Here is a 13,518-nt window from a genome sequence, read left to right as displayed (position 1 = left end):
TGCGGCCAAATCATTGGCCTCAACCATTTGGTTGGCAGGTCATGTAAAGTGCTGGATCCATGTATCATGACACACTACGCAATATATAAATTCAGCAAAGATACTTTGTGGATGTTTTTGGCCTTTTTAGATTCGCAGCTGCAAAAGGATAGCACTGTTAATAAAGAGTACTGGTGTGTTTTACTTGGTTTGTGTATGAAAACGAAGATATGAATAAGAGTAATTTACTGTGGCCCGTGTTTGCTCTTAGAAGTGGTTTAAAATGCAGTGAAAACATGAACCATGAAAAGACACTTGCGCATAACAATTGTTTATAATGTTTGGCCCTTCAACATAAAATAAAATGGGTGATATTCAGATAAAAGCCTACAGTGTTAATAATTGTATGTATCAGATGTTATAGAGAGGTATGCAGTGTTAGCCTTCACAGGAGATTGATTTGCCCAGAGTAATTTATATTGGAGGTTTAACCCAAACATTGGCCATTGTGTGTCTTGTGGGTTTTTAGAGAATCATTTAAATTACTGTGCATGTTTACTGTTAGAAAACAAAAAGAGCAAGCATATAGTGGTTCACTAAACTCATTGATGCAGCCTAAATATACAATGGTTATCTAATTGGAAAATTTGCTTTTATAATATATCTTTGAAAAAAATACCATAACTGTATTTTCTTGCTAAATTGACGGTGGGGCAGTACTCGTTTCCTGATTACCGCACGGTGATTGGATTCTCTACAGGACGACCGCTGTGGATTTCCCCAATAAGTGGTACGGTAAAAATACCCTGAAGCAGAAGATTAGTGCTGGATACAACTGCATTTTTTACTTTCATCCTTACCCATGTATCCATAGTTAATGTACAATTTCATTGAGGGACTGTGTATTGTCTTAGTGTGGTCTGGGACAGTTTGACTTTTGTTCTGCTGCCTTCCGCAAACTTGGGAATTGGTGTACTTATGAAATTGTAACTTATATACCTTTTTATATTTTACGTATTTATTTTTAGTGATTTGCTTACCTTTCCTATACTTTGCACTCCGAATGTTTTTGCATTGATTTTTTTAACATTCTGACCCGCCCCTCCTGGACATCTGTGAAAAAAGAGCTTCATAGCTCATCGGATTTCTCCAGGATAAATACAGATTCTGATTCTTATATCAGCCCTCCGAGTAAGGAAAGGCTGAGTTGACCCCTGACGAGGATTTTAACTCATAGGCTGATTGCAAATCATGTACTATACAATTTGTGCCACTTGGCCAATTGAAAAAAAATCATACTCTTCTTGAGTGGGATACTTTTAGCAAATAAGTATTTTTCACGTCTCAAATTTAAATATATTGTTGGACACCCAGTGATTGCGTTGTGCTTACGTCCCATTTTGTACGTGGAGTTTTGTTTTCTTCCACAAATTACTGCTACAGTACTCCAGCACCAATGGGACTCAAATGGGGAAATAAATGTACCGTGAAATAAGAGCGCACATGTTTGTTTTACTTAGAGCTATTTTATTTCCTGAAACCATAATGGTGTTTTAGTGTTATTATCCTGGATATGACTTAAACATTGTTTTTCTAATACTCTGCTCACTAGCGTGTATTCTTTCTTACCGTTTGGCTTGGCAGAGCATAACATTGCAGCATTATGTGATTTTGGTGGTTTCACAGCCTCAATTGTATTCCTACTATTCTGTAAATAGCTCGGACAAATTGATTATGGATTACCGCTCCTAGCCATTGTGAGTGTTCAGAAAAAAGAGACCAACACATTTCTGGTGGCTGATGCTCGTGCTTGTGTACGCGAGCCCGGCATTTGTCAAATGAAGTGGAGTTTTAACACCAACGTGCAATGCTGCTCACAGTTTGCCTCATCATGGTAGTGTACACGGAACAAATGGTTGTTTTTCAGCAGTCCTTAGAAAGCCCAGCTGCAGAATTTGCGGCAAGTGTGCTGCATCTACTGTATTCAGTATATGCGACAGAAGTAGTACCACCATGCTAACAAAGCAACTACAAATTCAATTATATACTACAGCATAGGCATTTTGTACCAAAACAGTTTTCATTTACTTTAGAAATGCATTGAAGTCTTTTTCTTGTTTCGCAACATGTAGGTGAATCTGAAAGGGAGTTCACTTCATGTTGTTTCGGGCATCTTGCAAAACAGCCAATTGATGGCTTCCTTGCAGCTCTACCAGAGCACTGGGCAAGAAAGGTGATTTTAAAGGCGTTGAGAGTTTGTGTAGCATTAGCGATGTTATACGATCTTGGGTAGTCGGATACGACTTGCAATTTGCACCACACTGGACTCAGCTGCGATTGTGTGCCCTCCTCTGAGCGCACGTGTTCTGATGTCATGTGGACAACAATGGGGGACGTGGGTCAGTTTCCACGGTGACATTCCATCGGCGTTGGATTGAAAAGCAGGAGGTGGGGATGTAGGGAGGTGCTTAATATTTGTTTTTTTGAGCTCATACGTCTGTGAAGGAGAGATGTATGCCCGAAGGAATCACGGAGTTGCTGCACGCGTGCACGGTTGGGTGTGCACGCACTTGCTGGGATCCACGCCCTGCCCTGGGCGCTTGTTTGGATGGTGCTCGTGGGAGGGTCTCCAGTGCCCCCCACCCTCCCAATGTGACATCAGCAGTTGGTAGGCGGTATGGGTGAGCCCCCCGAAGTCACCGCGTGAACACCTGCGCAGTCGTCCACAGGGGTCAGCCAACGCGGCATGGTGACCTGGCCGTCGAGAGGGGTCAGCGTGCGTGTTTGTCGCGGACGCGTGCCGATGATTTTTGCGGTGGCGTTGACGGTGTTCTTTTTCACGTGGTGTTGATTTCAGGTATGGTTCACGCGAATCTCAACCATTCCGATTGAGCACTCATTGACTAAGGTATAGGGCGGCATGCGTTGTTGTTTGTGTGTTCATTTTGTGGTGGTGGTGGTGGTGATGTTGGTGGTTTTCTAATGGCACGTGGGGTTTCTCTCTTTGGCTGCAGGACTCAGCTGCTGCCCGCATGATTTAAGTTCGGACACAAGTGGAAGAAGTCACACTAACAGCCCGACGGGTGGAGGTGATGGAGGTCTGAGTCCACGTCAGGTCAGAACAAATTCTTTTGATGGAATGTGTGCTTTGTTTTGAGCTGTAGTTTCAAACTCGTTTTCTCACCAACTTTGTGCGCGTTGTTGTTTGTTTGTCTTTTTGCTCGCTTACAGCACTTGCCCCAACAGTATGTAAAGAGGCTATCCGGGGGTCTTTGTATTGTTGTTTTCGTTCATATTGTAAAATGTATTGCATTCCGTTAAGTTTTATATACAGATAGGATGCGAAACAAATTCTGTGTTGCGTATTAACCGCAATAAGAGTACTTGATACAGCTGTCGTGGCTGTGACGGTTCCACCTGAAGACGGAGGCTTGTGTTGCCTCCGAAACGTCGTGATTTTTATTTTATTTTACTTTTATTAATTTTAATGTTTTTACCTACGTGACTTTACCGAAAAAACCTAAGAATATGAATCATTGCAGTCACGAAAGCTTCAAATCTAGAAGAGTGGTAGATTTAAAGTTTCAAAACCTGCACTTGCAACGTGAAAACGAGTAAATTATATAACTTAAATGTCACAAAAAAGGTGAACGTTTAAGGAACAATGTTGCGTTTTTACAGATGTATATATATATTTTAAAAAAATCGTTGTTCACTACAATGCATTGCTGTACTTTGCTGCTCAGAGGGCCCCGGGCGAGTTTAAGCGCCATAAAACTAAATTACTGTACAGTTGAAAGACTCAACAAGTTCGTCGATAACAACACGGCTTTAAACATAATACATATAAGGCCAATTCCCCTATCGTCGCATGTTGCACACTTTTACTTGTTAAGGCAGTTATTGTTTTAAAAAAAATATATCTGTGGTTGTGCACCACTGCCAACAACAACTTCACCAAATAGACGGTATACTTTGAGCATTGATTCCCGCTGAATTATAAAACCAAAACAATAATACAAAGGTCTGAAGTGTAAAGTGTAGATATCTCAGGATTGCACCCTTGCAACACTGGATGGAGGCGTCGATGGAGGCAGATTAGTGGCCAGTGTGCCGAAGAGATTAGACTTGTGTGCTGTGCGGGACAGTCTGCATCAGTTTTAGCAATCACAGCAGGCGACTCTTGGCCACTAACAAATGGGGCCCATTAAAACGCTCCGACGCTGAACAGATGCGCTCCTCCATTTGCTGCATTGAGCTCTCCATTTTAAACCTTTTGACACGCAAAGTGTCCCTCTTACAGCGGTGTTTCTCAAAAGTTTGTGTTGGCTCGCGGACCACTCAGCCGATGCAAACATTTCCACTGAATACCCCCTCCACCCCCCAACCAACTTCTCTCAAACTACCAGAAATGCAAAATGGTTTATGTTATCAGACGATAATAAAAAACAAATATTTTTTACGCAGCTATAGGTTTTTTTTTCAGGGGGGGGGGGCATTTAGATTTTAGGGTATGGGTAGTGTACATAACTTAATTTGTAATGAAAATAGCATAAGTAAAATATTAATGTCCGAAACAAAAGGTATAAACGTTGTCATTATTGTCCGGATAAACCTGAAATTGCCCCACAGTCCCACGAACCGCATGAGGAAACACTGCCCTACAGCATTCCGTGTATCACCCTGAGGAGTTACGAGTCGGTAGCATTCATATTGCTAAGCATACAGTATTTCACAAGTGCGGTGCTACATTTGTATTCATCGTACAACAGGTGTGGTACAAAATACGGTACTATTTATTCTTTGATGATAGTTTGATGATTTTTCTGTATGTATTTATAGTTTTGATTCGACAAAGTTTTCACGCAAATTTTAACTGTGTGTTGGTAAGAATATATCTATGGCGCAGCAGTTAGAGCAGTTGAAATTTGTCAGGGTAAAATCCAAGGCAGGGTCAACTCAGCCCTTCATCCTTAAAGGATTAATGGCATGAGTACCACTTTGTGGAAAAGTTTGTCATGGTTATTCTTTGGATGTACTTTCCCTGGTCATGGGAATGTGGAAATGTCACTGTGAATGGTAGATAAGCACCTCGTCATGCTTTTATGCGTGGGCAAACACTTTTACTCCGACTTGTTTTCCAAGACACGAATGATATCCTTATTTTTGTTTCAGAATATTATATGGAAATGTGTGTTCAGTCATACTTCATGTGTATCATCCAAACATGAAAGCATGGGTCACTGACAAAAGATGTAATTCTAACAACATTTGGTTTCAATCAAGTAGACCTGTGGTTACTGAGTTTAAGTACGATGGAAGTTAAAATACGTTTTGAAGTGAAAAATAAACGTATTTGATTAGAACATGTTTTGCTAAGTTTAAATTGAGTGACACCAATTTTATTATAACCTGGTAAGATACCCATTCAGATGTCATACTATATCCTGCTACTTGTGTAACACTGGTAAAGATGGTATGGATTTAAACAATATATAATACTAGCTTGTTTGCCCGTCCTAGGACAGAAGCTGTAATATTTACGTAAAAATTGAGCAGAGTAATGTGTAAATTTAATGGCAGTGAATCTTGCACAAAAGTATGTCATCAAACATTTCACTGCATTTCACTGTAGCACTATTAATGGCAGTGAATCTTACGCAAAACTATACCATAAAACATCTCACTTCATGTCGCTGTAGCACTCTACATAACTGACCTTCAATTTGCTCAAATTCACTGTTCTGATACTTTATTCTCTTCTGCTTTCGGTTGCTGGGGTTGGAATAAATTGGAAATCGATACAATATTTGTAAAATCACAGAGAAATGCCTATTTTACTATAATGTAGAAGCATAAATTAGACTTACCTTTTGTCTCAAGTGCTGAAGAAATAAATAACGACACCAAATCCACTTTGTTGCTCGTGTATACTTATTTATTAGATTCACTTTAAATAAAGAAAAATCTAACTTAAAGCGAATTTTCGAAAAAGGATTTATCATGAATATTAATGACAGGGGATGCGGCATGTGGAGTGACGTCACGTGCGTTACACACAAACAAACATTCTTGGCTCATTGTAGTAATTGCTAGAAACTGCAGCAGGAGCAAAACAAGCTTAACTTACGGATTTAAGAAGAAAAAAAACAGAAACCGTACAGTCGAACACACTTGGCACTAAAGAACTGTACTAATTGGAGGGTCCCCTGTGACGAAGCTGATTTTTTTCAGCTCATTGAACGTAATTAAAAACAAATCAGATTAGCCATGGGGGGAGGCAGTGGCAGGAGTGAGGAAGAAGGGAGCGGGGGCTGTAGGAGAGAGGCCCATAATGAGGGCGCAAGGGGGAATGCTCATGTCCTAGGCCTCGTTTTTGTGACGCATTTTTATTTGTTCTGGACACTGAGCGTGGGTTTTACCAGGCCTCTGGTTTGTCTGTCGTCCCCCACAACAGCAATGATCACCGCCGGGCACCCACGCTGACCCCAGTAATCGTCCCAATGTCACTTGTTACATCACCCACCGCGCCTTGTTCTTCAATCACTGCATAATGTTAGTTTATTGAGTGAACAAAAAGTGAGGGTGCAGACCAGCAATTGCTTCCTCATGCCACTAGAGGGACCTCTAGAGGGCCCCTCCAGAGGATATTCGGTCTATTCCACGCTGGCCTCATATTTTTCAAGACTAAAAACTATTTTTACTCTTTTTTTTTCTTTACAAGGTAAAGCGACCTGGCCACAAATGATAGCTCAACAATTTGGCTTATCATGTGGACATTTATAACATCCAAATACTCTAAATGCATATGTTCTAAATGTGGAGGGAAAAAACGGAGGACTCGGAGAAAAATCCACATGCCCACGAGGAGGACATGAAAACTCCAAATATACAGGGGTCAGGGTCAGGATCGAACCCATGCCCTCATGTACACCAAGCAAGATTGTTAAGATCTCGCCATCGTGGTGCGAGAGGTGGGAGTTTCCACACTTAACCACACCACACGCAACTTTATCAATTGACTAATTGTGGTGAACCCATTTATCCTACTGGGTGGACATGAGTGCGATTTTTAAAGAAGCCTGCCCTTTGTTTCAACTGCTGCACTGCGTTATCTAAACAGTTAAAACTCCAGTGAGCGAACTATTACTCCTTGCAGTTGATAGAGTACGCAGTGAAAGATCACAACGGATACTTTTTTACAATAAAGCTGAATATTAGCTATTCACACACACACATACAGAGGGAATCGATATATATTTACAGTATGCAGTACCGTAGTGTAATGTTGGAGGATACACATGGATATTTCACAATGAGTCATGTCATGCAAATGTCCGGGCAAATGACCTGACGGCCAGACCAGTGCACTTGGTTAGACACATTCTGCATTAACGTGTGTCTAAAACAAGATCTCTCTAGTTTGCTCTGTAATTGCCAATCCAGAGCCTTACCTGGATTATTCTTCAGTGAGGGAATCGCAGATTGGACACTTCTAAGTCGTAGGTGCTTAGGAAGAAGAAGGTTGGAGTGTAGAGAGCGTGGGGTGGGAATGATGGGACAAGGACAGTTTGTGAGGTCTCTGTAGGTGTTAACACATTGGCATTTAAACAAACCATATGGAAATTTCAGACATGAGAATACGAAACTGTTATCTCCCAGTCATGCAGCCAGTTGTGTTTTGGCCACTATCACGAGAGTGTTGATAACAGCACTGTACATGCTGCACAAGCAAGTCTGGATTAACAGAACGAACATAACCAAAGCTTACGATGCCTTGCAACGTACATGTGCTTCATATACCCTGCAGTCACGAATGGGCGTGCATAAATATGCAAGTGTCGATGGCGCATCTATAGAGACATGTTTGGGAATTAAAAGAAATGTAGAAGGACAATGGAATAAAAATCAACATCGAACGTGCTCATGTTTAAATCGACCAGTAGGGGTCAGAATTTAGCAATTTATGCACAAACTCAACTGTTTTAATCCGCACGGTTTCTGTGGGGCACTGCCAAAGTTTAAAATGCTGCAGCATCAATTTCAAAAGGATATTTTTCTTATCACTTTCATAATATGCAAGTGTGGTTCACTGTGTGACAGTGCTTTTTGCAAATCTCCCAAAGCTGCATTTAAGAATATACAGTAAGTGGCCTCTGGCAGTTTTATACAGGTCACACCTATCAATATTGTCTTTAGACATAAATAGAAATACAGCACACTGTAGTAATCTGACATTTGCCCTTATTTAGAGCAGATAGAGGGAAGGTAAAATATGTAAAAATTTTCTAAGGACACTTGCAAACCTTTTTACAATGTGGTGCCTTGAATGCGCTAATGGCGATGATGCTGCAGTGGCTTGTACTTTATAATTACAAAAAGTAGTCACTGCTCAATATAACGACGTATAAGTGCGTGTGTCTCACATATAAATAACACGAACATATCTTAACGACCTCTCCGCCCAGCAATATATATATGGGTGCACCACAGTGAGTCATTGGGCAGTTCACGTGTGTGTGGTGGAGTAAAGTGTGGGTGCTTTACTTGAGCTCGGGCGCTCCCTCTATTGGACGCCCTTCCACAGCAGTGTCTTGAGCAAGCAATGGCATGGCTGCACCTTTGCATTCTGAGAACCTCTCAGCTTTGTCTTGAGAGGAAATTGAATTGACAAATGAACGATGAATATGACCCGACGGTCTACTGTCTAATCTTGATTTGAAGCTTTCGTGACTGCAGGAATCCATACTCTTTGGTTCTTTCGGTAAAGTCACGTAGGTAGAAAAATAATAGATCACGACGTTTCGATCGCAACACAAGCAATCGTCATCAGGTGGGATCGAAACGTCGTGATCTATAAGTTTTCTACCTACGTGACTTTACCAAAAGAACCAAAGAGTATGGATTCCTGTCTGTTTGGCGATTCCAAATGGTTGGTGGGTAACACGAGCTGGATTTTTTTTTTCCGGTGGAGGAGTTTATAAAAGTTGACACGTCTTTTAAAAATACTTCATCGGTGGGTTTCACAGTTCACGTGATCTATGTGGTTTCATGAATGTGTGTGTTACTGCATGGGTCAGTCACCTCCATTTTAACAACACGGCTATGAAAGGAGAAACAGGTGCATGCAGAATTTCATGACGTTCAAGTGTAAACATGCCAGGATCGGCTAAACAATTTGGACGTTCAAACAGAACGTGGAAATAAAGTGTTGTAGATGTAATGAGACAGAAGAGGAGGTTGTGATGGATAGGACTTGTTGCATATGGCATGGAGGTGAGGCAGGTTACCGGGAGAGGCGTTCAAGTGGCATCCAGAGGTCGTTGTCCTGGGTGAAGACCTGAAGTCTGATTGTGCAATTATGTAAGAACAGACCTTTGGAGGAATGTTGTCTGCTTTGTTTGGACCCGCTGTTGGATCTAACAGAATAATGTATGTAGGTGTCATTGCACACAATTAACTCTTGAACTGGAGCAATTTTTTACGGTGAATCCTAATTGCATTATATAAATATTGAAATGTTTGATTGTCAATATGGAAAGGTTTTACAGTAACGAGCAGGGCAGCTGAGCAGGACAGTGCAGAACATTTATTCTGCCAATGTTATCTTATTTTTGGCTTCTGGAATTTTGAATGCTGCTAATGAAACTCGAGGAACTGTTTGTAAAAATAAATAACTGACTAAATAAAAGATGCTATCATAGTCCCACGTGCTCCCAGCCCCAGCAACTGTTTTGACTGTCAGGCGCACGGCCTCTTGTCGACTTGAAATTCATTATTTACGTGACCTCTCAATGCTCTCCTCTTTGAGGCCAAACAACGTGGATATGCCATCTACCAATTAGGTTTTAAAAAGACTACGAAAGATATACATTTGGTGTTTTGGTAGCGCCCATAAGGAGCACCCCAGCTTTTATTGAGACTTACCGTTCGGAGGCTTTCTGCTTGCAGAGTACTATCCATCTAGCTACCTTGGCATGAGTGCAATATTTCCCAAATTATTTTCTTCCCACAACTAGAGTGTGTGTTTCCATTTATATCATTCACCTTGTAGTTGTTTGTGTGACCACAGGGAAGACGACTGCAAATGGATGCTGCTACATGGAGGCTTGGGATTGAATCGAGGTTGGGAAATCCTGTTTGAAAGGAAGCACCTGTATACAACATTTGTGTAACTATTCCTCACGTATGCCTACGGTTCATGTCTCCACTTTTACAAGTATTCTACAGTCAAAAAGTAAGCAATATTTCCTGATGATTGATCGAAATTCAAAAATTGTACACAGTATATAATTTGAGCAACCATGTTTTAATACTTTACGCTCAGCTAAGTCATTCTGTGTTTTGTTGTTATGACCAAATCATCCTGAATACCCCAAATGGAATCGGATTTCGGAAGCTAATTAGAATTGAGCCGGTTAATAGTTGAATGGGGTGGACTTTCTGTGAATTCCAGGCAACGGCAGTACATTAATAATCTATCTGTGTGGAGCTTTTAGTGTCACCGTATGTATGGGGGTTTCTCTGGTTTCCTCCCACACGTTGACCCTCCTGAAATAGTCTTGAGACTTAGTGAGGCTTCCCTACTGAGTAAATAAAGATAATTGTTATTTAAAGACATAGTTAAAATAGATTCGAAGCAAATTTCTGCAAGGATGAAGCAGAGTACCAGTATATGGGGCGCCATGGTGGCGAGATGTTAACTACCTCGCCTGGTATACAGGAGGTCGTGGGTTCGATCCCGACCCTGACACCCGTATATTTGGAGTTTGCATGTTTTCCCCATGGTCGCATGGATTTTTCTCCGAGTCCTCCGGTTTTTCCCTCCACATTTGAGAACATGCGTCGAGAGTATTTGTCTGCCATAAATTTCCACGTAATAAGCCACTTTGTTGGGCTATCATTTGTGGCCATGCTCAGTGGGCCTTACCAGGTAAACAAAAAATCTAGTTTCTTAAGAATAGTTACATAAAGTAATGTTTAAGGAATGCTGTTCTGCAGTTTACTTTTATGAGAATCCAGTTTGTAATCTCTTTAAGACTCCTGCTACTATGATGACTTATTAAAAGAGTACTGTGCCCAAACATCACAGTGCTGTTGTTTCCATGACATCAGCATGCTGTCAGGAAGAAAGGGTGTGGTGAAGTAAGTTTTTGGTGTGTATTGAAAACAAATAGCCCACTGACAAAAATAAATTAAGAGCATGTTGTGGCTAAAACAACTACTGGAGGCATATTTTATCTCATCTTGTGTATTGTTAGGAATATTAATCATTAAGTTAGATTTTTTATTTGTCTGTGGTAAGGATACAAAACTTTGTCATCAACCATTATCTATCCACTGCTGGATGAAGGCCTTCCCAAGCTTCACATTCGTTGAATTAATCGCTCAATCTCCACGTTGGGCACCCTTTTGGACCTGTCCTCCACGTTAGATGGCATTCCATCGTTACTCTCAACCACCGGCCATTAGCCCTTCTTGTGACAAGGTCCTGCCCTAGATCACTGAGTTTTCTCAACAGTCAATATCATATCATTAAATTGCATATGTTCCCTAAAGAATATTTTTCTTCCTGTCTTTGAGGGTAATTCCAAGTATGCGCCTCTTCATGCTGCTTTCCGCTTTGTTTTGCTTTCGTGAAATTTTCTTGCAAAATGTTCATATTTCTTATTCGTTTGTCACAGCATTGGTATGTTGCTAACTCACTACTATAAGTATAAATCATAATTGATCTTTGGGTTAGGCCACGTAATTATCTGGAAAAAATGGTGTCGTTGAGACTCTCCACTACCCAATATGGCAAAACAAAATCGTCACTTGTATAAGCCTGCACCAAATTTAGTTTCAGCTCAGTTTTCTTTTCTTTTTTCATAGTTTCTACCAATTATAATCCAGTTGTGATATCGGAGTCGTATTGTGAGAGGACGTCATTTCCATTCAGAACTTTCACAGCTCACAATGCATCACTGTTGATGAGAAAAACATCCGAAGACGATGATGCCATGCAGCTACATCTCCCTTCAAGACACCTCTATCCACATTAGGGGCACACCTATTACACGCCCTGCAAATAATGTTCGTGACATGTCAGTCCAACTGAAATATTAAAGTGTCAGATAGGAATAAACTATAATTAAGTTAAAACTGAATATGATGATGATATCTGGATGTGCGGCTATTGGTGACCAGCTTGAGGCCATTGATTTTCTACATTTGAAAGCCTAGTCTGACAGGGGGCAGCTGCCTAGATTCACAACCAGTGCTCTGATCCCTGAGCCAAGCAGCCATCTCACAAGCCCCATAATCTTCAGTGCTGTGCCGATGCGAGCGATCTAGAGCTGTGCTAGGGGACAGCCTTTCACTAAGTGCCAGCACACTTGGTTTAGGCCAGCCTGGGGAGCTGGCCGTCGTGCTGCACAGTCACCGTGGCGATGGACTTTGAGATATGTTTATGCGTGACATCACTCCCTTAACTCGATCACTCTCCGAGATTAATTTGGAAATAACATACAAAACATCACAATGTATTATATTTTTACTTGATACGCCGAAGTTGAGTGTTACTTTACGGCACGTATTTTTCACTAATTTGGTTGAAATTCCTGCTTCGAGAATAAAAAAACATCTGATTAACTTTCATACGACAAGCATTTCTCGCATTACTTGGCGTGTAGAAAAGTGTGCCCCCCTAGTGTGTTTTAAAAATGTCTCTTGAAGAGATATCAGTTCCTGAAAAAAATATCCCTTTAAATACATGCATCTGCACAAAAGTGTGATTATGACCACGCTGCATTTGCACGACCGCTATGAAGTCTGCTGGCTCGGTTAGTGAAGAGCGGTTGTTGGGAACGGCCCATGTTCCTACTGCAGGCCGACGACTCACCAAGTGGGCACAGGTGCTGACACCAGGCGAACACGGGAGCTCGCGTTCACGAGAGACCCTCACGCTTTTTCCTGGGCTCACCCTGGAATCAGTTTTGATTGCACAAGCCAGTGAGGAAATGAGATGTGCACTAAGGTCTACTCGAAGGCCATGTGAATGCAAACAATACATGGAAATGACAACAGGAATATATTTACTCTTAGTTCTTTCGGTAAAGTCACGTAGGTAAAAAATGAAATAAAAATTAATAAAAATAAAACAATAATAATAATTTCATTTCATTTTTTACCTACGTGACTTTACCGAAAGAACTAAGAGTATGAATCATTGCAGTCACGAAAGCTTCAAATCTAGAAGGAATAGATTTTACTTTAAACAGTCTAACCTAACTCGTGCTAGGAGTGCAGTGGATAATGCAATGTGCTATGAACTTGGCGGTCTGAGTTCAATTGCTGGCCACGGTTAGCATCAGCGGCGAGTGATATCTTAACAGATCCTGGACCTTCCAATCTCACAAACTCGTACTTACCAACATGAAGTTTTTGGATGCAAATCGAGGCCATGCTTCTGATCCTAGAACCCAAATTGTCACTTCCCAGGTAGATTAACCTGCTTCCTAGTGGTCGTAGAAACATCATTGTGCATAATTGATCAAA

The 13,518-nt window shown here is 41.1% G+C and overlaps 1 protein-coding gene across 6 annotated transcripts in view; it reads left to right on the top strand.

Annotated features, from left to right (window-relative positions):
* LOC133346416 (uncharacterized) overlaps positions 1-13,518 on the top strand; it is a 187,844-nt gene that overhangs the window by 69,211 nt on the left and 105,115 nt on the right. For all 6 annotated transcript variants that reach the window (XM_061557959.1, XM_061557956.1, XM_061557957.1 and 3 more), the window contains exon 3: positions 2,994-3,094. In XM_061557959.1, the coding sequence (XP_061413943.1) occupies positions 2,994-3,094 (101 nt within the window). The remainder of the gene's footprint in view (positions 1-2,993; positions 3,095-13,518) is intronic.

Source organism: Lethenteron reissneri, chromosome 24 (assembly GCF_015708825.2).
Source record: "Lethenteron reissneri isolate LAM-NWPU_2019-01 chromosome 24, ASM1570882v1, whole genome shotgun sequence".
Classification (NCBI taxonomy): domain Eukaryota; kingdom Metazoa; phylum Chordata; class Hyperoartia; order Petromyzontiformes; family Petromyzontidae; genus Lethenteron; species Lethenteron reissneri.
The sequence above is the reverse complement of the archived record's forward strand: the minus strand, read 5'-3'. Positions and strand labels throughout refer to the sequence as shown.